This window comes from Eleutherodactylus coqui, chromosome 7 (assembly GCF_035609145.1).
Source record: "Eleutherodactylus coqui strain aEleCoq1 chromosome 7, aEleCoq1.hap1, whole genome shotgun sequence".
Classification (NCBI taxonomy): domain Eukaryota; kingdom Metazoa; phylum Chordata; class Amphibia; order Anura; family Eleutherodactylidae; genus Eleutherodactylus; species Eleutherodactylus coqui.
In genome coordinates, this window is record NC_089843.1 from 5577347 (window position 1) to 5604306 (window position 26960).

Consider the following 26960-nt stretch of genomic DNA (forward strand, 5'->3'; position numbering starts at 1 on the left):
CTGCACTGATACATTGTAGCAGACTATCAGGGCGGAGATCTGCACTGATACATTGTAGCAGACTATCAGGGGGGGGTGGAGATCTGCAGTGATACATTGTAGCAGACTATCAGGGTGGAGATCTGCACTGATACATGTTACCTGCACTGATACATTGTAGCAGACTATCAGGGGGGAGATCTGCACTGATACATGTTACCTGCACTGATACATTGTAGCAGACTATCAGGGGAGAGATCTGCACTGATACATTGTAGCAGACTATCAGGGGGGAGATCTGCACTGATACATGTTACCTGCACTCATAAATTGTAGCAGACTATCGGGGGAGATCTGCACTGATACATGTTACCTGCACTGATACATTGTAGCAGACTATCAGGGTGGAGATCTGCGCTCATACAATGTAGCAGACTATCAGGGGAGAGATCTGCACTGATACATTGTAGCAGACTATCAGGGGGGAGATCTGCAGTGATACATTGTAGCAGACTATCGGGGGAGGTCTGCACTGATACATGTTACCTGCGCTCATACAATGTAGCAGACTATCAGGGGGGAGATCTGCAGGGATACATGTTACCTGCACTGATACATTGTAGCAGACTATCAGGGGGGAGATCTGCACTGATACATTGTAGCAGACTATCAGGGGGGAGATCTGCACTGATACATTGTAGCAGACTATCAGGGTGGAGATCTGCACTGATACATGTTACCTGCACTGATACATTGTAGCAGACTATCAGGGGGGAGATCTGCACTGATACATGTTACCTGCACTGATACATTGTAGCAGACTATCAGGGGAGAGATCTGCACTGATACATTGTAGCAGACTATCAGGGGGGAGATCTGCACTGATACATGTTACCTGCACTCATACAATGTAGCAGACTATCGGGGGAGATCTGCACTGATACATGTTACCTGCACTGATACATTGTAGCAGACTATCAGGGTGGAGATCTGCGCTCATACAATGTAGCAGACTATCAGGGGGGAGATCTGCACTGATACATTGTAGCAGACTATCAGGGGGGAGATCTGCAGTGATACATTGTAGCAGACTATCAGGGGGGAGATCTGCAGGGATACATGTTACCTGCACTGATACATTGTAGCAGACTATCGGGGAGATCTGCACTGATACATTGTAGCAGACTATCAGGGTGGAGATCTGCACTGATACAATGTAGCAGACTATCAGGGGAGAGATCTGCACTGATACATTGTAGCAGACTATCAGGGGGGAGATCTGCACTGATACATGTTACCTGCACTGATACAATGTAGCAGACTATCAGGGGAGAGATCTGCACTGATACATGTTACCTGCACTGATACATTGTAGCAGACTCTCATGGTGGAGATTTGCACTGATACATTGTAGCAGACTATCAGGGGGGAGATCTGCACTGATACATGTTACCTGCACTGATACATTGTAGCAGACTATCAGGGGGGAGATCTGCACTGATACATTGTAGCAGACTATCAGGGGGGAGATCTGCACTGATACATGTTACCTGCACTGATACAATGTAGCAGACTATCAGGGGAGAGATCTGCACTGATACATTGTAGCAGACTATCAGGGTGGAGATCTGCACTGATACATTGTAGCAGACTATCAGGGGGGAGATCTGCACTGATACATTGTAGCAGACTATCAGGGGGGGATCTGCACTGATACATGTTACCTGCACTGATACAATGTAGCAGACTATCGGGGGGGGGGGGGGGGATCTCCACTGCTGCTTAGATTCATTTTACAGAGGGTTGTCTAATTCTGTCAAAGGTTTTCATTCACTGACAGTAAGCACATTTTGGGTTTGTTAGGAAGTAGTAGCCAGTCTCCCAATACCAGGACACTCATATCACCCCTTGAAGAGGCTCCCCGGTGTTGGGAGAAGTTGGGAACATCCCATGTAGAGACTGTTGTTGGGGCCTGAAGCTCCAGCACTTCCCGTACCCTCATGACAACTCTTCTCCCCCCTTCAGTGTTACCATAGTGCCCACACCAGGTAGGACCATGAATGACTAGCTCTGAATGTGAGGGCTCCCGACCCTATGATAACACTGAGCCGTCAAAGCAGGAAGCGCTGTCATAGGGGCATAGGCAGGTGACCTGTTCTCACTGCGCAGCGACATTCATGGTTGGTCGTGTGACCACAGAAACCTCCGCTATAATCTCCGGTTGGCTGTGTTTCTGCTAGTTTCCCCCACGGATGTAAAGACCGATACCTTCTGCAACTGACTGTTTGACCACTTCATTTTTCAGGAACTCTGCCTGCTGGCAGTGAATAGGAACGTGTGTCATGTAATGCTGATCTAGTACTCACAGCTGGGGGGTTGGAGCAGTTGCATCCGACCATGAGCTCTGTCTGTTACAATGTATCAGTCTGGAGCGCAGGCCGTTCCGCTCACAGGACATTGTCCAGGCAGTTGTAGCAAACCCTCAGTTGTGAGAACTATTGGGCTTGTGCAGGGGGTAAGCCTCCGCTCCCCAAAAGTGTTTCCATTGACTGACAGCAAGCATAGAGGAGTGGAGCCGCCGCTGCAGCACTTTTATTAGACGTGTCCTGTATTCCTGTACGGCATTGCTGACGGTCTCCTCCTGTCTTCCAGCCTTCTCCCACATCCAAGTTCATCCTGGGATACACCGGAGCTGTCGTCAGCGCAGTCTCTATAGCAGTGAGTACGCACCAGGGGCCATATTAAACCGCACGGCGAGCCTTGGTGGGACTAGGCCGCCAGTAAGGGGTCCCACCTGGGCTCCGCCCACTACGTCACCAGACGTACACCGCTAAGTCACAGAAATGCGCAGTTTATAATTCATATCACAAACAGACCTCAGAAGTCGGACCCCCACGTGGCAGGCAGAGCCCCACATTACTGCCCAGCCCGGGTTACATCCCTGTATTGATTCAGGTGATGCCCCCCAAATTACAGCTGACCCTCAATCAGATGGAAAACGGAAAGCGCTTCCGTGCCCCTCCTCCCCCCGGCCAGCATCCAATGTGCAGGCGCCAACAGCCGCATGTCCATAACCAGGGACTGCTACGCGGAGCTGCCGGTCTGTGTGATGGACGGACATGCAGGCTCCTCCAGCGTGATCACCTCCGCTAATATACGAGGGTCCTGAGTGGCGGACCCCCTCTAGGACCCCCGCTATCCCTTTTAACCATTTCAGGACTGCTGAACTGCTATAAGCATCCTGCAGTTGTTAAATGTGTGTAGCGGAGGGCGCCCCTTATCCAGCCGCTATCAGCTGCTTCTGACTGAGCTAACCCTGCATCTGAATGGTCAGTGGGGATGGGGGGGGGGTGCCTGGGGGGGTGCCTGCGACTCCTCCCCTCGCCCCATCAGCACCAGCTGCTGAAGGGGTGCCAATGCGCTAGCATGGAAGCCAGGAGCCTACTGAAGGCAATATCAAAAATCACTGTATACTGCAATACCGAAGTACTGCAGTAATGGTAAAAGCATTTAAATGGTCACAAGTTCAAGTCCTTCGTGGGGACTAAATAAAAGTGTAAAAAAACAAACAAAAAAATGGAATCAAAAGTTTAAAAAGCCCATTTTCCCATTTATACGGCACGTTTGGTATCGCCATGTGCGAAGTCGCCCAAATTAATAAAGTATCACAATATCTGTGGCGCTTGGCGAGGGCCGTGAAGAAGGTAAAAAAGGACGGACTGCCGGAATTGAATTTTTTTTTCTAATTCTGGCTCTCAAAAATTTGAATAAAAAGTGATCAGAATTATGTTTGCACCCTAAAATAATAAAAACTACAGCTCAACCTTGGGGAAAAAAAGAGCCGCCGCAGCGCCCAATCAACGGAAAATACAAGGTAGCGGGTCTCAGAATGCGCCGCAGGGGTTGCTGTTTAAGATAAAGTTTTGTCTTCAGTTTAAGAATGAAAAACATAAAAAATAACCCTTTGGTGTCACCGTAATGGTACGCTCCGCCGAGCCACGCTCAGGGGGCTGGGAAACTAAACCCATCGAAAATGGCGCAATTACATTTTTTTGATTTCTCCCCATTTAAACATTTTTTACGTTTCTCTGTACATTAATAATACAACGTGTCCCGCGAAAAACGAGCGGCGCTCGGCGTCCGGGCCGTGGAAAAAGGAGAACATCATGGCTCCGGGAAAGCGAAAATAAGAACCAAGTGCCCGGCTGTGAAGGGCGAAGGCGCCCGGGGTGGGGGTGGCGGGAGCTGCTCCCTGCATCCATGGATCCACAAGGAGTGTCGGGGTGCGAGCGATGAAGCGCGTTACAGCGAGATCGGAGAAATGGACAACTTCATGTCAGAATCTCGTGCGGACGTGACACAAACATCGGCTCATTAGGCAGCCAATCAATATGGCGGCTGGCGCTTCTCCAGCAACGCCGCACATTAACCGATAATTATTGCTAATTGGCCGACTGGCTTCTCTGCAGTTCAGTGTTAACCATCTATGGCGCAGGGTGGATGCGGCGCACACAGCATCTCCCACAATTCAATGCGAATACAATCCTAGAACTGCAGTCTGTACTGAAAGGTAACCATCCATCAGGGCATCTAGAGTGATGGTCACAGTTTAGTAAATACTTACAGACAAGTGGGAGGAGCTATGATCTGATTGTCTCGTCAACCTCCAGCAATACTCTGTGTTCATGTAGATGGAAAGTGGGCGGCGGTGGCACATCCTGGCACCACAGTGCATCGACAAGCCAATGCCCGTCTCTTACGTCCTACCATGGCTTGCACTTCCAGACCTGCAATCACCTCTCTGCTGGATCCCTGATAGATCCCAGTGCTCTACCCCTAGGGGCGGGATGTTACTGGTGGTGAGTGTATATATTATATATACCCCTAGGGGCGGGATGTTACTGGTGGTGAGTGTATATATTATATATACTCCTAGGGGCGGGATGTTACTGGCGGTGAGTGTATATATTATATATACTCCTAGGGGAGGGATGTTACTGGCGGTGAGTGTATATATTATATATACTCCTAGGGGAGGGATGTTACTGGCGGTGAGTGTATATATTATATATACTCCTAGGGGCGGGATGTTACTGGCGGTGAGTGTATATATTATATATACCCCTAGGGGCGGGATGTTACTGGTGGTGAGTGTATATATTATATATACTCCTAGGGGCGGGATGTTACTGGCGGTGAGTGTATATATTATATATACCCCTAGGGGCGGGATGTTACTGCTGGTAAGTGTATATATTATATATACTCCTAGGGGCAGGATGTTACCGGCGGTGAGTGTATATATTATATATACTCCTAGGGGAGGGATGTTACTGGCGGTAACTGTATATATTATATATACTCCTAGGGGCGGGATGTTACTGGCGGTGAGTGTATATATTATATATACTCCTAGGGGAGGGATGTTACCAGCGGTCAGTGTATATATTATATATACTCCTAGGGGCGGGATGTTACTGGCGGTGAGTGTATATATTATATATACTCCTAGGGGAGGGATGTTACCAGCGGTCAGTGTATATATTATATATACCCCTAGGGGCAGGATGTTACTGGCGGTCAGTGTATATATTATATATACTCCTAGGGGAGGGATGTTACCAGCGGTCAGTGTATATATTATATATACCCCTAGGGGCGGGATGTTACCGGCGGTTAGTGTATATATTATATATACTCCTAGGGGAGGGATGTTACTGGCGGTGAGTGTATATATTATATATACTCCTAGAGGAGGGATGTTACCAGCGGTCAGTGTATATATTATATATACTCCTAGGGGAGGGATGTTACCAGTGGTCAGTGTATATATTATATATACCCCTAGGGGCGGGATATTACTGGCGGTGAGTGTATATATTATATATACCCCTAGGGAAGGGATGTTACCAGCGGTGAGTGTATATATTATATATACTCCTGGGGGGGGGGATGTTACTAGCGGTGAGTGTATATATTATATATACTCCTGGGGGGGGGGATGTTACTGGCGGTGAGTGTATATATTATATATACTCCTAGGGGAGGGATGTTACTGGCGGTGAGTGTATATATTATATATACCCCTAGGGGCGGGATGTTACCGGCGGTGAGTGTATATATTATATATACCCCTAGGGGAGGGATGTTACCAGCGGTCAGTGTATATATTATATATACTCCTAGGGGAGGGATGTTACCAGCGGTGAGTGTATATATTATATATACCCCTAGGGGCGGGATATTACTGGCGGTGAGTGTATATATTATATATACTCCTAGGGGAGGGATGTTACTGGCAGTGAGTGTATATATTATATATACCCCTAGGGGCGGGATGTTACTGGCGGTGAGTGTATATATTATATATACCCTAGGGGAGGGATGTTACTGGTGGTGAGTGTATATATTATATATACCCCTAGGGGAGGGATGTTACCAGCGGTGAGTGTATATATTATATATACCCCTAGGGGCGGGATGTTACTGGCGGTCAGTGTATATATTATATATACCCCTAGGGGCAGGATGTTACTGACGGTGAGTGTATATATTATATATACCCCTAGGGGCGGGATGTTACTGGCGGTGAGTGTATATATTATATATACCCCTAGGGGCAGGATGTTACTGGCGGTCAGTGTATATATTATATATACCCCTAGGGGCAGGATGTTACCGGCGGTGAGTGTATATATTATATATACCCCTAGGGGAGGGATGTTACCGGCGGTGAGTGTATATATTATATATACTCCTAGGGGAAGGATATTACCAGCGGTCAGTGTATATATTCTATATGCTCCTAGGGGAGGGATGTTACCAGCGGTCAGTGTATATATTATATATACTCCTAGGGGAGGGATGTTACCGGCGGTCAGTGTATATATTATATATACCCCTAGGGGCGGGATATTACTGGCGGTGAGTGTATATATTTTATATATACTCCTAGGGGAGGGATGTTATCGGCGGTGAGTGTATAGATTATATATACCCCTAGGGAAGGGATGTTACCGGCGGTGACTGTATATATTATATATACTCCTAGGGGAGGGATGTTACCAGCGGTGAGTGTATATATTATATATACCCCTAGGGGAGGGATATTACCAGCGGTGAGTGTATATATTATATATACTCCTAGGGGGGGGATGTTACTGGCGGTGAGTGTATATATTATATATACTCCTAGGGGAGGGATGTTACTGGCGGTGAGTGTATATATTATATATACCCCTAGGGAAGGGATGTTACTGGCGGTGAGTGTATATATTATATATACCCCGAGGGAAGGGATGTTACTGGCGGTGAGTGTATATATTATATATACTCCTGGAGGAGGGATGTTACTGGCAGTGAGTGTATATATTATATATACTCCTAGAGGAGGGATGTTACTGGCGGTGAGTGTATATATTATATATACCCCTAGGGGAGGGATGTTACGGGCGGTGAGTGTATATATTATATATACCCCTAGGGAAGGGATGTTACTGGCGGTGAATGTATATATTATATATTATCCTCGGGCAGGGATGTTACTGGCGGTGAGTGTATATATTATATATACTCCTAGGGGAGGGATGTTACTGGCGGTGAGTGTATATATTATATATACCCCTAAGGGAGGGATGTTACCAGCGGTGAGTGTATATATTATATATACTCCTAGGGGGGGGGATGTTACTGGCGGTGAGTGTATATATTATATATACCCCTAGGGGAGGGATGTTACTGGCGGTGAGTGTATATATTATATATACCCCTAGGGGAGGGATGTTACTGGCAGTGAGTGGATGTATTATATATACCCCTAGGGGAGGGATGTTACCAGCGGTGAGTGTATATATTATATATACTCCTAGGGGAGGGATGTTACTGGCAGTGAGTGTATATATTATATATACTCCTAGGGGGGGGGCATGTTACCGGCGGTGAGTGTATATATTATATATACCCCTAGGGGAGGGATGTTACTGGCGGTGAGTGTATATATTATATATACTCCTAGGGGGGGGGGATGTTACCGGCGGTGAGTGTATTGATTATATATACTCCTAGGGGGGGGGATGTTAGTGGCGGTGAGTGTATATATTATATATACTCCTAGGGGAGGGATGTTACTGGCGGTGAGTGTATATATTATATATACTCCTGGGGGGAAGGATGTTACTGGCGGTGACTGTATATATTATATATACTCCTAGGGGAGGGATGTTACTGGCGGTGAGCGTATATATTATATATTATCCTAGGGGAGGGATGTTACTGGCGGTGAGTGTATATATTATATATACCCCTAGGGGAGGGATGTTACCGGCGGTGAGTGTATATATTATATATACTCCTAGGGGAGGGATGTTACTGGTGGTGGGTGTATATATTATATATACTCCTAGGGAAGGGATGTTACTGGCGGTGAGTGTATATATTATATATACCCCTAGCGGAGGGATGTTACTGGCGGTGAGTGTATGTATTATATATACTCCTAGGGGAGGGATGTTACCAACGGTGAGTGTATATATTATATATACTCCTAGGGGAGGGATGTTACTGGCGGTGAGTGTATATATTATATATACTCCTAGGGGAGGGATGTTACTGGTGGTGGGTGTATATATTATATATACTCCTAGGGAAGGGATGTTACTGGCGGTAAGTGTATATATTATATATACCCCTAGGGGAGGGATGTTACTGGCGGTGAGTGTATGTATTATATATACTCCTAGGGGAGGGATGTTACCAACGGTGAGTGTATATATTATATATACCCCTAGGGGAGGGATGTTACCGGCGGTGAGTGTATATATTATATATACTCCTAGGGGAGGGATGTTACTGGTGGTGGGTGTATATATTATATATACTCCTAGGGAAGGGATGTTACTGGCGGTGAGTGTATATATTATATATACCCCTAGGGAAGGGATGTTACCGGCGGTGAGTGTTTATATTATATATACCCCTAGGGGAGGGATGTTACCAGCGGTGAGTGTATATATTATATATACTCCTAGGGGAGGGATGTTACTGGCGGTGAGTGTATATATTATATATACTCCTAGGGGAGGGATGTTACTGGCGGTGAGTGTATATATTATATATACTCCTAGGGGAGGGATGTTACTGGCGGTGAGTGTATATATTATATATACTCCTAGGGGAGGGATGTTACTGGTGGTGAGTGTATATATTATATATACCCCTAGGGGAGGGATGTTACTGGCGGTGACTGTATATATTATATATACCCCTAGGGGAGGGATGTTTCTGGTGGTGAGTGTATATATTATATATACTCCTAGGGAAGGGATGTTACCGGCGGTGAGTGTATATATTATATATACTCCTAGGGAAGGGATGTTACCGGCGGTGAGTGTATATATTATATATACTCCTAGGGAAGGGATGTTACTGGCGGTGAGTGTATATATTATATATACCCCTAGGGAAGGGATGTTACCGGCGGTGAGTGTATATATTATATATACTCCTATGGGAGGGATGTTACTGGCGGTGAGTGTATATATTATATATACTCCTAGGGGAGGGATGTTACTGGTGGTGAGTGTATATATTATATATACTCCTAGGGGGGGGATGTTACTGGCAGTGAGTGTATATATTATCAGTGAGGCGGACACTGCCACGATCCTCCGCTACATGTGTGCGCCCGCTACGCTTTATTACAGGGCCGTCCTTTTAGCCGGGATGACTGGCTGGCGCAGAAGCCCCTGACCGCTGCTCTGCTTTTACACCGGACCGGTCATCGCTCAGTGAATGGAGGCGGGTGAGATGGAATTAGCTGCGCCCGCCTCCATGTACAGGACACCGACGATCACCTGCCCGGCACACCGGCCGATCATATCGTGCCGCCATAATAATAAATTGGCGAACGGATGATCAGGCATCGCCCAGATTGTGCCGGCATCTGCAGCACGTATCGCTCGCGGCCCTGACACTACTCCCCTCCAGGATGGACGCCAAAGAGGAGCTGCCCTCGGATTGGTGGTCTGAGGGCTCCAGCACATCTGCGCACAAATGGAGGCGCAGTAGGCAGAGGACGGCGCCCGTTGGCGTCATTTACTGCGGTTATTGTAACACATTTCCTGCACGTGAAATAATAGAATCTGCCCTGTTTTGCGCACCAAGGGGCCATAGAGGTGTCTGGGGGTGCGGGAGATCCGAAATCACACGTCCCATCAGGCTCAATAGTCTACGCACAAACCCCGCCTGCGTGCGCAAAGGAGCGCCAGAAAAACGGTTCATTCTTACTATTTTTTTTGCGGTTTTAACAATTTGTTTCTTTTTTTCCACCTTTTCTGGCCCTGCGGGAGCCTGCGGTCATCCTGATAATACACTGCAGTACGTCGGTAGTGACCATACGCCATGGCAGACCCGCACATCACTGGCGTCCAGTTGCTCTGACGACATAGCGTCCCTCTGCAGTTCCATGGTGGCGGGCCGATGACATCACTGAGGGAACGCCCGCCCTCCGCGAACCCTTCCGGGAGATGTAATTGGTCCGCCCGGACACTTCTGCGTCGCCGTGTTCTCCCTGCGGGGCTTGAATTCTGCGCCTGTTAAAACCGGCGCATCTTTACTTTCAAAGCTTTGTGCTGCGGGGTTGCGGCCGTCTCGCGGGATCGTCGGGCGGATCTCTAATCCGCAGCAGATTGAGTCCCGCAATTAAAGTCTGCGGAAAAAAACTAAACACAACCTGACTGGCAGAATCGTCAGCTGCGCTGCGTCCCGGGGCACAAGGGGTTAAACCGCTGTGGTGATATGAAAGCTGCTCTGTGATTGGTTGCTACGGTTCGCCCATGTATTAATGACTGCGGTGATGCGGGCATCTCCCTGGTATTTGGCGCGGCTCCCCCCAGGAGCGCCTATATTACACGGGCAGATGATCGCAGCGCGGCGGAGCGCAGAGGTCAGCGCCGTTGGACATGGACTCCGTGGGAATACACATAATTAATGGGCCGAGGTTAACGAGACTTTTAGTTAATCACTACAAATATTATCTGTTAGCTGACCCTGCGGGCTGACGGCGTCCTGACCCCTCCGCAGGCCGCGCCCGTGTGTTTTCCCGCGGCTCGGTGGGCAGCCGTCTTGAAGGGGTCCTGTTTAATTAAGAGGAGCGCTGGGGGTGATGGCGCTTGTTTGCAGGTCATCTCGCACTAATAGGCTCTCACTGGGAGGGGATTTGCCGCTAATTGACAGCAGCCATCGGTTAATGAAGTCTTTGGCCTCACCAGCCAGGGGGGCATCAGACAAAGACCCCGCCGTGTGCTACACAATGACCTGGTACCTCTCCGAACGCGCAGGGAAAGCAGCGCGGATCACAAAGCGCCGGCGCTTAGGGCGGCCCCATGCCGGGCGCGTGATAAAGAGTAGGGCCCAAATTAAAGGGTCTGCGGGGGACTAGTGACGGCGCTGGGAAGCATTGTGGGCCGCAGATGATTAGTCCCTACAGCGCAGCTTGTTAGGAAGTATTCCCCCCGCCGGCTTACAAGCTCATTTATCCAACGGCTGCCGGCGCTGACGCACAACTACTCCGGGCGGACAACACCGCTGTGTGCCTCTCATCCTTGACACATGTAGCAGAGCTAAACGGGCCAGTAAAGCAGAGCCGAAGCCTTCTGAGCGTACAATGCATTAGGCTTTCCACAAGACGGGGTGTATATAAGGGGTCTGTACGGAGACGACGTGCCCGCCGCAGAGAAGGGGCGCTCTGTGAACCCAGCGGTCATGGAGACAAGCGGCAGGGAGGAATGGCTCCATAATATGGCATCTGAGGAGGGAGCGCCAAGACAACCGCAATATAAGGTGTTAGGAAGTGATATTATGGAGCAGAAATAATAACGGGGGGGGGAGAAGTAACGGCAGCGGGGGAGTATCAGGGGGTAGTGGTAATAACGGGGGGGGGAGAAGTAACAGCAGCGGGGGAGTATCAGGGGGTAGTGGTAATAACGGGGGGGGGAGAAGTAACAGCAGCGGGGGAGTATCAGGGGGTAGTGGTAATAACGGGGGGGGGGGAGAAGTAACAGCAGCGGGGGAGTATCAGGTGGTAGTGGTAATAACGGGGGGGAGAAGTAACAGCAGTGGGGGAGTATCAGGTGGTAGTATTAACAGGAGGGGACAAGTAACGGCAGCAGGGGAGTATCAGGTAGTAGTGGTAATAACGGGGGGGGGGGAGAAGTAACAGCAGCAGGGGAGTATCAGGGGGTAGTGGTAATAACGGGGGGGACAAGTAACAGCAGTGGGGGAGTATCAGGTGGTAGTAGTATTAACAGGAGGGGACAAGTAACGGCAGCGGGGGAGTATCTGATACTAGTAATAAGAGAAGGGGACAAGTAACGGCAGCGGGGGAGTATCAGGTGGTATTGGTAATAACGGGGGGGAGAAGTAACAGCAGCGGGGGAGTATCAGGTGGTAGTGGTAATAACGGGGGGGGAGAAGTAACAGCAGTGGGGGAGTATCAGGTGGTAGTATTAACAGGAGGGGACAAGTAAGGGCAGCGGGGGAGTATCAGGTGGTAGTAGTATTAACAGGAGGGGACAAGTAACGGCAGCGGGGGAGTATCAGGTGGTAGTAATAACGGAGGGGACAAGTAACAGCAGCCGGGGAGTATCGGATACTAGTAATAATGGAGGGGACAAGTAACGGCAGCGGGGGAGTATCAGGTGGTAGTAATAACTGAGGGGAGACGTAACGGCAGCGGGGGAGTATCAGTTGGTAGTAGTATTAACACGAAGGGACAAGTAACGGCAGCGGGGGAGTATCATGCAGTAGTAATAACAGAGGGGACATGTAACAGCATCGGGGGAGTATCAGATACTAGTAATAACGGAGGGCACAAGTAACGGCAGCGGGGGAGTATCAGGTAGGAGTAAAAATGGAGGGGACAAGTAACGGCAGCAGGGCAGTATCAGGCAGTATTAATAACAGGGGACAACTAACGGCAGCTGGGGAGTATCAGGCAGTACTAATAACAGAGGGGACAAGTAACAGCAGCGGGGGAGTATCGGATACTAGTAATAACGGAGGGGATAAGTAACGGCAGCGGGGGAGTATCAGATGGTAGTAATAACTGAGGGGAGAAGTAACGGCAGCGGGGGAGTATCAGGTGGTAGTAGTATTAACAGGAAGGGACAAGTAACGGCAGCGGGGGAGTATCAAATACTAGTAATAACGGAGGGGACAAGTAACGGCAGCGGGGGAGTATCAGGTGGTAGTAGTATTAACAGGAAGGGACAGGTAACGGCAGCGGGGGAGTATCAGGTGGTAGTAGTATTAACAGGAGGGGACAAGTAACAGCAGCGGGGGAGTATCAGGTGGTAGTAGTATTAACAGGAGGGGACAAGTAACGGCAGCTGGGGAGTATCGGATACTAGTAATAATGCAGGGGACAAGTAACGGCAGCGGGGGAGTATCAGGTGGTAGTAATAACAGAGGGGACAAGTAACAGCAGCGGGGGAGTATCCGGCAGTAGTAATAACGGAGGGGGCAAGTAACGGCAGCGGGGGAGTATCAGGCAGTAGTAATAAAGGAGGGGACAAGTAACGGAAGCGGGGGAGTATCAGGTAGTAGTAAAAACGGGGGGGGGGACAAGTAACAGCAGCGGGGGAGTATCAGGTAGGAGTAATAACGGAGGGGACAAGTAACGGCAGCGGGGGAGTATCAGGTAGGAGTAATAACGGAGGGGACAAGTAACTGCAACAGGGTAGTATCAGGTAGTAGTAATGTTGGTAATGCGGTATTATACGGCGGTAATAATGGTGGTAATGCGGTATTATAAGGCGGTAGTAACGGTGGTAATGCGGTATTATGAGGCGGTATTATAAGGCGGTGGTAATGCGGTATTATAACACGGTATTAATGGTGGTAATGCGGTACTATAAGGCGGTATTAATAGTGGTAATGCGGTATTATGAGGCGGTAGTAATAGTGGTAATCCGGTATTAGAAGGCGGTATTAATAGTGGTAATGCGATATTATGAGGCGGTAGTAATAGTGGTAATCCGGTATTAGAAGGCGGTATTAATAGTGGTAATGCGGTATGAGGCGGTAGCAATGGTGGTAATGCGGTATTATAAGGCGGTATTAATAGTGGTAATGCGGTATTATGAGGCGGTATTAATAGTGGTAATGCGGTATTATGAGGCGGTATTAATAGTGGTAATGCGGTATTATGAGGCGGTAGTAATGGTGGTAATGCGGTATTATAATACCGCATTACCACCATTATTACCACCTTTTAATACTGCATTACCACCATTAATACCACCTTATAAGTTGGTGGTAATGCGGTTTTATGAGGTGGTAGTAATGGTGGTAATGCGGTATTATGATGTGGTATTAATGGTGGTAATGCGGTATTATAAGGCGGTAGTAATGGTGGTAATGCGCTATTATAAGGTGGTATTAATGGTGGTAATGCGCTATTATAAGGTGGTATTAATGGTGGTAATGCGGTATTATAAGGCGGTAGTAATGGTGGTAATGCGCTATTATAAGGCGGTAGTAATGGTGGTAATGCGCTATTATAAGGTGGTGGTAATGCGGTATTATGAGGTGGTAGTAATGGTGGTAATGCGGTATTATAAGGTGGTGGTAATGCGGTATTATGAGGTGGTAGTAATGGTGGTAATGCGGTATTATAAGGTGGTGGTAATGCAGCATTATAAGGCGGTAGTAATGCTGGTAATGCGGTACTATAAGGCGGTATTAATGGTGGTAATTCGGTATTATAAGGCAGTATTAATAGTGGTAATGTGGTATTATGAGGCTGTAGTAATGGTGGTAATTCGGTATTAATAGTGGTAATGCGGTATTATAAGGCGGTAGTAATAGTGGTAATGCGGTATTATAAGGTGGTGGTAATGCGGTATTATGAGGCGGTAGTAATGGTGGTAATGCGGTATTATAAGGTGGTATTAATAGTGGTAATGCGGTATTATGAGGCGGTAGTAATGGTGGTAATGGGGTATTATAATACCGCATTACCACCATTATTACCACCTTTTAATACCGCATTACCACAATTAATACCACCTTATACGTTGGTGGTAATGCGGTTTTATGAGGTGGTAGTAATGGTGGTAATGCGGTTTTATGAGGTGGTAGTAATGGTGGTAATGCGGTTTTATGAGGAGGTAGTAATGGTGGTAATGCGGTATTATAAGGCGGTAGTAATGGTGGTAATGCGGTATTATAAGGTGGTGGTAATGGTGGTAATGCAGTATTATAAGGCGGTATTAATGGTAGTAATGTGGTAGTAATGGTGGTAATGCGGTATTATAAGGTGGTGGTAATGCAGTATTATGAGGCGGTAGTAATGGTGGTAATGCGGTATTATAAGGTGGTGGTAATGCAGTATTATGAGGCGGTAGTAATGGTGGTAATGCGGTATTATGAGGCGGTAGTAATGGTGGTAATGCGGTATTATAAGGCGGTAGTAATGGTGGTAATGCGGTATTATGAGGCGGTAGTAATGGTGGTAATGCAGTATTATGAGGAGGTAGTAATGGTGGTAATGCGGTATTATGAGGCGGTAGTAATGGTGGTAATGGGGTATTATAATACCGCATTACCACCATTATTACCACCTTTTAATACCGCATTACCACAATTAATACCACCTTATACGTTGGTGGTAATGCGGTTTTATGAGGTGGTAGTAATGGTGGTAATGCGGTTTTATGAGGTGGTAGTAATGGTGGTAATGCGGTTTTATGAGGAGGTAGTAATGGTGGTAATGCGGTATTATAAGGCGGTAGTAATGGTGGTAATGCGGTATTATAAGGTGGTGGTAATGGTGGTAATGCAGTATTATAAGGCGGTATTAATGGTAGTAATGTGGTAGTAATGGTGGTAATGGTGGTAATGCGGTATTATAAGGTGGTGGTAATGCAGTATTATGAGGCGGTAGTAATGGTGGTAATGCGGTATTATAAGGTGGTGGTAATGCAGTATTATGAGGCGGTAGTAATGGTGGTAATGCGGTATTATGAGGCGGTAGTAATGGTGGTAATGCAGTACTATAAGGCGGTATTAATAGTGGTAATGCGGTATTATGAGGCGGTAGTAATAGTGGTAATCCGGTATTAGAAGGCGGTATTAATAGTGGTAATGCGATATTATGAGGCGGTAGTAATAGTGGTAATCCGGTATTAGAAGGCGGTATTAATAGTGGTAATGCGGTATGAGGCGGTAGCAATGGTGGTAATGCGGTATTATAAGGCGGTATTAATAGTGGTAATGCGGTATTATGAGGCGGTATTAATAGTGGTAATGCGGTATTATGAGGCGGTATTAATAGTGGTAATGCGGTATTATGAGGCGGTAGTAATGGTGGTAATGCGGTATTATAATACCGCATTACCACCATTATTACCACCTTTTAATACTGCATTACCACCATTAATACCACCTTATAAGTTGGTGGTAATGCGGTTTTATGAGGTGGTAGTAATGGTGGTAATGCGGTATTATGATGTGGTATTAATGGTGGTAATGCGGTATTATAAGGCGGTAGTAATGGTGGTAATGCGCTATTATAAGGCGGTAGTAATGGTGGTAATGCGCTATTATAAGGTGGTGGTAATGCGGTATTATGAGGTGGTAGTAATGGTGGTAATGCGGTATTATAAGGTGGTGGTAATGCGGTATTATGAGGTGGTAGTAATGGTGGTAATGCGGTATTATAAGGTGGTGGTAATGCAGCATTATAAGGCGGTAGTAATGCTGGTAATGCGGTACTATAAGGCGGTATTAATGGTGGTAATTCGGTATTATAAGGCAGTATTAATAGTGGTAATGTGGTATTATGAGGCTGTAGTAATGGTGGTAATTCGGTATTATAAGGCGGTATTAATAGTGGTAATGCGGTATTATAAGGCGGTAGTAATAGTGGTAATGCGGTATTATAAGGTGGTGGTAATGCGGTATTATGAGGCGGTAGTAATGGTGGTAATGCGGTATTATAAGGTGGTATTAATAGTGGTAATGCGGTATTATGAGGCGGTAGTAATGGTGGTAATGGGGTATTATAATACCGCATTACCACCATTATTACCACCTTTTAATACCGCATTACCACAATTAATACCACCTTATACGTTGGTGGTAATGCGGTTTTATGAGGTGGTAGTAATGGTGGTAATGCGGTTTTATGAGGTGGTAGTAATGGTGGTAATGCGGTTTTATGAGGAGGTAGTAATGGTGGTAATGCGGTATTATAAGGCGGTAGTAATGGTGGTAATGCGGTATTATAAGGTGGTGGTAATGGTGGTAATGCAGTATTATAAGGCGGTATTAATGGTAGTAATGTGGTAGTAATGGTGGTAATGGTGGTAATGCGGTATTATAAGGTGGTGGTAATGCAGTATTATGAGGCGGTAGTAATGGTGGTAATGCGGTATTATAAGGTGGTGGTAATGCAGTATTATGAGGCGGTAGTAATGGTGGTAATGCGGTATTATGAGGCGGTAGTAATGGTGGTAATGCGGTATTATAAGGCGGTAGTAATGGTGGTAATGCGGTATTATGAGGCGGTAGTAATGGTGGTAATGCAGTATTATGAGGAGGTAGTAATGGTGGTAATGCGGTATTATGAGGCGGTAGTAATGGTGGTAATGCAGTATTATGAGGCGGTAGTAATGGTGGTAATGCGGTATTATAAGGCGGTAGTAATGGTGGTAATGCGGTATTATGAGGAGGTAGTAATGGTGGTAATGCGGTATTATGAGGCGGTAGTAATGGTGGTAATGCAGTATTATGAGGAGGTAGTAATGGTGGTAATGCGGTATTACGAGGCGGTAGTAATGGTGGTAATGCAGTATTATAAGGTGGTGGTAATGCAGTATTATGAGGAGGTAGTAATGGTGGTAATGCGGTATTATGAGGCGGTAGTAATGGTGGTAATGCGGTACTATAAGGCGGTATTACTAGTGGTAATGCGGTATTATGAGGCGGTAGTAATGGTGGTAATGCGGTACTATAAGGCGGTATTACTAGTGGTAATGCGGTATTATGAGGAGGTAGTAATGGTGGTCATGCGGTATTATAAGGTGGTAGTAATGGTGGTAAGGCGGTATTATAAGGCGGTATTACTAGTGGTAATGCGGTACTATAAGGTGGTAGTAATGGTGGTAATGCGGTATTATGAGGCGGTAGTAATGGTGGTCATGCGGTATTATAAGGCGGTATTACTAGTGGTAATGCGGTACTATAAGGTGGTAGTAATGGTGGTAATGCGGTATTATGAGGCGGTAGTAATGGTGGTAATGTGGTATAATAAGGCGGTAGTAAAAGTGGCAGTGCTGTATCATGAGGTAGCGGTTCCACGTGGCGGTTGTGACAGAACCCCGCGGGTGATGCAGGTCTGTGTGGTTTGCTAACACATTAAAGGCACATTTCGTGAGAGCAGCATTTCCGACGGCGGTCCGAGTAAACTGTGCGCCAAATGTATGGGTTGCCTCCTCTTACAGTTACCGCATCCTGCGAGACCTCCGTGCGCCGGACGCCCGCTGCGTCTCTAGGATAAGGACTGCATGCCCCCCCCAGGCCGCCGCGGTGTAAGGGGCTTCATACATATGCAGCTCTGATGGATGGAGGTGGGGTCAGCTGTCCGTGCCCGTCATGCCTCGGACCCCCGTATATCATGGCGGCCGCGTCCCCCCTGTTTATTTTTCATTTCTCTCGGCTCTGAGCCTGTAATCCCATAATAACGCTGCAGATAATGGCCGGACGCGCCGCACTTAATCCTCGCTGTTTTGGGAACAATTAGTGCGGTAACGTGATCTGATGGCCGCCGGCGCCCCGCTGTCAGTCATGTCACTAATGTGGTAATCCAGCAACGGCGCTGGGGGGCCGCAACACGGAATCGGGGCTCATCTTAGTCGCTGAGCCTCCTGCGGCCACTTATATCATGGGGGGGGGGGCAGCAGGGAGATGTTATACCGCCATCGTGTGCTCAGATGGCCATCTATCAGGGGCTCTGTGCAGTCGCCACCATATACCCCTGCTCTGACACTGAAGACCCCATTGCATAAGTTAGTGCCCCCCATTGTGCCACATCCCATATCGCCCGTTTAGTGGGCAGCCGCCTGATGTTCTTCTCTTTCTCACTATTCCCTTATTTGTGGCTGATGAGCATTGCTGTACTCTGCCCTCCATGCCCTGACTATTGGCCGTGGGCAGAGCTGCAGTGTAAAGAATGGAGGATGGACGGTGCAGCAGCCTGTGCTGGAGGTGGGGGGCTTCAGGCTACTTCTATTGAGCTGGAGTTGCTGCTGATGAGGCGGGGGGCTTCAGACTGCCAGGGTCCTGTGTACAGTGTGCTAATAAAGCAGAGCTTCAGTGTAAAGCACAGGGGATGACAGGACAGCTTGGACTTCGATGACGCAGCAGGTGGATTTCACACTGCAGATGTCAGACTCCAATAAGCGAGGCAGCTGAGCTGGAGCTGCAGGGTAAAGCATAGTGGAGTGACAGAACAGCAGTCTGAGCCTCTGATGAGATAGGAGGTGGATTTCAGACTACCACAGCTGAGCTCGAGTCACTGGCCGTAGCTGTGCAGGGATGAGACCAGCGGGGGCGCCGTATGTGCGCTGCTGTAGGGCCACAGCGGGAATCCACATGATGCACCCAGAAGCAGCCCCTCATCTGCAGCGCGGCCCCCGCGGCAAGAAGCGGTTAATTAGGAGACGTGAGACGTCCGATGTGACGCGTGTGATTGACAGACGACATGAGTGACATCCGTCCTCCCCGCCTGCCAAGGGCCACAACTGTACCGTCTCTGCGCGGCGGGACGAGCGCTGCTTGTTTTTCGCGGGACGACTTGTATTTTTATGGTACCGCTTTCCGCATATAATACCATAAACCTTTTAAGGGCAGAGAAACACAGCGGCGCCATATGGGGCGGCATTAATGCGGCGGCGCCATATTGGACGGCATTAATGCGGCGGCGCCATATTGGACGGCATTAATGCGGCGGCGCCTTATTGGGCGGCATTAATGCGGCGGAGCCTTATTGGGCGGCATTAATGCGGCGGCGCCTTATTGGGCGGCATTAATGCGGCGGCGCCATATTGGGCGGCATTAATGCGGCGGCGCCATATTGGGCGGCATTAATGCGGCGGCGCCATATTGGGCGGCTTTAACGCGGCTGCGCCATATTGGACGGCATTACCGCGGCGGCGCCATATTGGGCGGCATTAACGCGGCGGCGCCATATTGGACGGCTTTAATGCGACGGCGCCATATTGGATGGCTTTAATGCGGCGGCGCCATATTGGACGGCTTTAATGCGGCGGCGCCATATTGGACGGCTTTAATGCGGCGGCGCCATATTGGGCGGCATTAATGCGGCGGCGCCATATTGGACGGCTTTAACGCGGCTGCGCCATATTGGACGGCTTTAACGCGGCTGCGCCATATTGGACGGCTTTAACGCGGCTGCGCCATATTGGACGGCTTTAACGCGGCGGCGTCATATTGGAAGGCTTTAACGCGGCGGCGCCTTGTTGGACGGCTTTAACGCGGCGGCGACTTGTTGGACGGCTTTAACGCGGCTGCTCCATATTGGACGGCTTTAACGCGGCGGCGTCATATTGGAAGGCTTTAACGCGGCGGCGCCTTGTTGGAAGGCTTTAACGCGGCAGCGCCTTGTTGGACGGCTTTAACGCGGCGGCGCCTTATTGGACGGCTTTAACGCGGCGGCGCCTTGTTGGACGGCTTTAACGCGGCGGCGCCTTGTTGGACGGCTTTAACGCGGCGGCGCCTTGTTGGACGGCTTTAACGCGGCGGCGCCTTATTGGACGGCTTTAACGCGGCGGCGCCATGTTGGACGGCTTTAACGCGGCTGCGCCATGTTGGACGGCTTTAACGCGGCTGCGCCATCTTGGACCGCTTTAATGCGGCTGCACCATATTGGACGGCTTTAATGCGGCTGCGCCATATTGGACGGCTTTAATGCGGCGGCGCCATATTGGACGGCTTTAACGCGGTGGCGCCTTATTGGACGGCTTTAACGCGGTGGCGCCTTATTGGACGGCTTTAACGCGGTGGCGCCATATTGGACGTCTTTAACGCGGTGGCGCCATATTGGACGTCTTTAACGCGGTGGCGCCATATTGGACGGCTTTAACGCGGCGGCGCCATATTGGACGGCTTTAACGCGGTGGCGCCTTGTTGGACGGCTTTAATGCGGCGGCGCCATGTTGGACGGCATTAATGCGGCGGCGCCATATTGGGCGGCTTTAATGCGGCGGCGCCATATTGGGCGGCTTTAATGCGGCGGCGCCATATTGGACGGCTTTAGTGCGGCGGCGCCATATTGGGCGGCTTTAATGCGGCGGCGCCTTGTTGGACGGCTTTAATGCGGCTGCGCCATATTGGACGCCTTTACTGCGGCGGCGCCATATTGGACGGCTTTAATGCGGCAGCGCCATATTGGACGGCATTAATGCGGCTGCGCCATCTTGGGCGGCTTTAATGCGGCGGTGCCATATTGGGCGGCTTTAATGTTTCTCTATTTTAAAAAGTGAATTTAAACAAAAAGTCTCTTTCCGTTGCCGAGACCTGTAATTTTTTTATTTTTTCGCCAATTGGGCTTGTTTTTTGTGGAGTGAACTGTAGTTACCATCCGTTTTTGGGGCGCCGGCATCTTTTGGTCACTTTTTATTTAAATCTTTTGGGAGGCGGAATACAAAAAAAAAAAAAAACTGCTGGGATGTTTACTAGTTCAGACTTTGGCGCACTCGATGATACCAAATATGTGCGGTTCTTACAGTTCAGTCTTTATAGGAAAAATGGTAAAAGTATTTTTTTTTTAATTGTAATAATATTTTGAAGCCGATGACCGATCCTGCGTGGGACAAAAAAAGGAAAATTAAGCTTAAGGAAAACCCCCAAAAACTTCCCCCAAAATGAGAGATCCACTCTACTAAAAAGCCTGGCCCCCAGTACAGCGGGGCCGAGGGTTCATCCGTTCCGGGTCGGAGCTCTTAGCCCGGAACACTCTAAGTCAAATCAGTTCTCCCCATTAAAATGAATGTAAAAGTCATTAATCCGTTCGGATCGTGAAGCTCTCCCACTGATGTCAATGGGGATGGTGCTGCCCCACTGAAAGCAATAGGACGCCGGCTCCATGCAGTGATTTTCGGGGAAGGGCTTTAAATACAAGACCTTCCCTGAAAATCATCCCTAGCTGTAGTAAAAAATAAAACATATATTTTATATATATATATACATAGACTCACCTGTCCGCCGGGGCTCAGGCACATCTAGCCGCCACTTGTCCTCCCTGCACTGCTCTGAAGCTTTTCAGCAGTGGCTAGAGTCCTGGCAGCGACGGGCAGGTGAGTATATATTATTTACTACAGCCAGGGAAGATTTTCAGGGAAGGACTTAGATTTAAAGCCCTCCCCCGAAAATCACTGCAGGGGTTGCCGGAAGGCCATTGCTTTCAATGGGGCCACCGGCAGCAGCAGCCGCCCCACCACGGAGAGCAAGGCCAAAGGGGGCAGCCTGCACTTAAGTCAAAACACTTGTAGGCTGAGGGGCTCTGCCCCCAAGGTATCACTGTATATGCCAACTACTAGTACCTGGTTAGTGATTCCATTCTATCTGACTCAGTTGGGTCATGTGACCTCATCGTGATTGCCTGGGATTGGGGCTCATTCACATGTGTATACGCCGCATATCTATGCATGCTTTTTGTGCACCTAATCCTCATGAGCAGAACGCATTGACTCAATGGGCTCATTCAGATTTGCGTATTCTCGTGGCATATTTCAGTCGCGTAAAAATAATGGCAGCATGTCCCGTGTGTATGAGCCAAAATACTGTATTAAGTACATGGAGTGCGCTGCGCAAAAATGCGCACAATGGCGTATAAACACTTCTTTTTTGAGCAGCGTATTTATGACCAAATCTCGCAATACGCCTGTGAGATCGCACCCTACTTGTTTCTCTGCTCTCTCCAGGAGTCACCAGAACGTCCTGTATGATGAAACTGCATGGGCTCCGCAGTGTCTCTTCATCACATGGGGATCACACAGTTATAATGAAGGAGATCACAGCTCATCCTGACTGGTTAATTTAGGAGAATATTGAGGGTAATGATAAGCACACTGTCCTCCCAGCAGGCAGAGATGGTACTGCCTCTAGCTGCTCATGTGACACTGCACTGATGTAGCATGGGATTGCCGGCACAGCAGGAGAGAGAGCAGTAAGAACAATATCAAGCTGGTGTCTGGTGAGCATCAGACAGGGAGGAGCCTGCAGAGGGTGACAGGCAGGAGAAGGCGCAGCGATGGGTGTTCTCTGGAATGGCCGTAGAACGTAAATCTTCCCCTTTTCGTTAAAAAAACTGTTTTTCACTATTCCCCATGCCACGGCCACGGATCTGGACGCGCCACAGCCACCGCGATTCACTGAATTTACAGCGTCTAAAACAGCAATGAAAAAAAGTCAAAATGTGCTTTTTTTTCCCCCCTCAAAACTATCAGATGTGTTCAGAATGTAGCCCAAAACTGTGCCGATAAAGAGCGCTGCTCGTCCTGCAACACATGAGCCCCGTGCGGCCGCGCCAACAGCAAAGCCATGGCGTCTGGAAACATGTTGACACGTATGTAATGCACAGAAGTAAAGGCTCCTCGCAGTGCACGGTGCAAAATGGCGCCCCCCCCCCCCCCCCCGGGGCACGGTGCGAAATGGCGTCACCCTCCCGGGGCAGCCCCAGCAATATTAATGACCCAGTCACATAGTGGCCCCAATAGTAATAGTGACCTTCCTAGTGAACCCAGTAGTAATAGTGGCCCCCACGGTGGCCCCAGTAGTAATAGTGGCTCCAGTAGTAGTAAGTGCCTCCCATCATGGCCCCAGTGGTAATATTGTCCCCTATAGTAGACCTAGTACAAATAGTGACCTTCCTAATGACCCCGGTAGTAATAGTGGCCCCCACAGCAGCCCCAGCAATATTAATGACCCAGTCACACAGTAGGCCCAGTAGTAATAGTGACCTTCCTAGTGACCCCAGTAGTAATAGTGTTGCCTACAGTGGCCCCAATAGTAATAGTGACCTTCCTAGTGACCCCAGTAGTAATAGTGGCTCCAGTAGTAGTAAGTGCCTCCCATCATGGCCCCAGTGGTAATATTGTCCCCTATAGTAGGCCTAGTACAAATAGTGACCTTCCTAATGACCCCAGTAGTAATAGTGGTCCCCACAGCAGCCCCAGCAATATTAATGACCCAGTCACATAGTGGCCCGAGTAGTAATAGTACCCCCACAGTAGGCCCAGTAGTAATAGTACCCCCACAGTAGGCCCAGTAGTAATAGTGACCCCCACAGTAGGCCCAGTAGTAATAGTACCCCCACAGTAGACCCAGTAGTAATAGTACCCCCACAGTAGACCCAGTAGTAATAGTACCCCCACAGTAGACCCAGTAGTAATAGTACCCCCACAGTAGGCCCAGTAGTAATGGTGACCCCCACAGTAGGCCCAGTAGTAATAGTACCCCCACAGTAGGCCCAGTAGTAATAGTGACCCCCACAGTAGGCCCAGTAGTAATAGTGACCCCCACAGTAGGCCCAGTAGTAATAGTACCCCCACAGTAGGCCCAGTAGTAATAGTACCCCCACAGTAGGCCCAGTAGTAATAGTGACCCCCACAGTAGGCCCAGTAGTAATAGTGACCCCCACAGTAGGCCCAGTAGTAATAGTAACCCCACAGTAGGCCCAGTAGTAATAGTACCCCCACAGTAGGCCCAGTAGTAATAGTACCCCCACAGTAGGCCCAGTAGTAATAGTGACCCCCACAGTAGGCCCAGTAGTAATAGTGACCCCCACAGTAGGCCCAGTAGTAATAGTGACCCCCACAGTAGGCCCAGTAGTAATAGTGACCCCCACAGTAGGCCCAGTAGTAATAGTACCCCCACAGTAGGCCCAGTAGTAATAGTACCCCCACAGTAGGCCCAGTAGTAATAGTGACCCCCACAGTAGGCCCAGTAGTAATAGTGGCCCCTGTAGTTGTCTCCGTATTGGCCTCTGGTCTGACAGCAACCAGACAAGTATTTCACTAACCAAGTTTGCCGGAGGTCGCCAATGCTGAGTCTGTGACCCCTGACCTTCCCCCCACAACCCACCCTCATTGTAGGGGCGCCCCATCCACAGTTGCTAACCAGCGCCGAGCCCACCTCTAACAGCTAGCCGGAGCCGGTTTGAGCATCGGTGCCTTTGCTGGGTTACCGGTTGCGGTAGATCTGGAGGCATTCGGCGCTCCTCTACATAGTGTGTGGCACATGGAGACATTGCTGATGGGCACCACGGGCAGTGCGGGGTCCGGCGCTCACAGGGTTACAGCCCGGGTATTTACACATCTGACCGCATCCTTCTTGCACCACATCCGCTCAGGTTATTTGTCGCCCTCTCCGATGTGATGAAGCCCCTGCGGGTTTTTAATCCCGGCTCCCTCTGCCCGATAATTGTGAGCAGCGTGCCGAGAGCGTGTCTGACAGCCTGTGAATCTGCTGCTGCTGCCCATCATCACTCTGGGCCGAGGCACCGGGGGGCGCCAGCCGCCGCTAAGTGCTAGGACATCGGCGCAGCTCATTACAGGCGGACCTCACCTCACCCCACACCAGAACCAGATGTAGCGCTGCGCACCCCTCGCCCCACACGAGAACCAGATGTAGCGCTGCGCACCCCTCGCCCCACACCAGAACCAGATGTAGCGCTGCGCACCCCTCACCCCACACCAGAACCAGATGTAGCGCTGCGCACCCCTCGCCCCACACCAGAACCAGATGTAGCGCTGCGCACCCCTCGCCCCACACCAGAACCAGATGTAGCGCTGCGCACCCCTCGCCCCATACCAGAACCAGATGTAGCGCTGCGCACCCCTCACCCCACACCAGAACCAGATGTAGCGCTGCGCACCCCTCACCCCACACCAGAATCAGATGTGGCGCTGCGCACCCCTCACCCCGCACCAGAACCAGATGTGGCGCTGCGCACCCCTCGCCCCACACTAGAACCAGATGTAGCGCTGCGCACCCCTCACCCCACACGAGAACCAGATGTGGCGCTGCGCACCCCTCGCCCCACACGAGAACCAGATGTAGCGCTGCGCACCCCTCGCCCCACACCAGAACCAGATGTAGCGCTGCGCACCCCTCGCCTCGCCCCACACCAGAACCAGATGTAGCGCTGCGCACCCCTCGCCCCACACGAGAACCAGATGTAGCGCTGCGCACCCCTCGCCCCACACCAGAACCAGATGTAGCGCTGCGCACCCCTCGCCCCACACCAGAACCAGATGTAGCGCTGCGCACCCCTCGCCCCATACCAGAACCAGATGTAGCGCTGCGCACCCCTCACCCCACACCAGAACCAGATGTAGCGCTGCGCACCCCTCACCCCACACCAGAATCAGATGTGGCGCTGCGCACCCCTCACCCCACACCAGAACCAGATGTAGGACTGCGCACCTCTCACCCCACACCAGAACCAGATGTAGCGCTGCGCACCCCTCGCCCCACACGAGAACCAGATGTAGCGCTGCGCACCCCTCGCCCCACACCAGAACCAGATGTAGCGCTGCGCACCCCTCACCCCACACCAGAACCAGATGTAGCGCTGCGCACCCCTCACCCCACACCAGAATCAGATGTGGCGCTGCGCACCCCTCACCCCACACCAGAACCAGATGTAGCGCTGCGCACCTCTCACCCCACACCAGAACCAGATGTAGGACTGCGCACCTCTCACCCCACACCAGAACCAGATGTAGGACTGCGCACCTCTCGCCCCACACCAGAACCAGATGTAGCGCTGCGCACCCCTCGCCCCACACCAGAACCAGATGTAGGACTGCGCACCCCTCGCCCCACACCGGAACCAGATGTAGGACTGCGCACCCCTCGCCCCACACCAGAACCAGATGTGGCGCTGCGCACCCCTC

General features: G+C 49.7%; 1 protein-coding gene across 3 annotated transcripts in view; it reads left to right on the top strand.

The window, feature by feature from the left end:
• Positions 1-26960, top strand: part of SFXN5 (sideroflexin 5) — a 425941-nt gene that overhangs the window by 98746 nt on the left and 300235 nt on the right. For all 3 annotated transcript variants that reach the window (XR_010785791.1, XR_010785792.1, XM_066572844.1), the window contains exon 9: positions 2632-2697. Coding sequence is in view for 1 of the 3 variants with exons in the window: in XM_066572844.1 (XP_066428941.1) it covers positions 2632-2697 (66 nt within the window). In the remaining 2 variants the exon portion in view is untranslated. The remainder of the gene's footprint in view (positions 1-2631; positions 2698-26960) is intronic.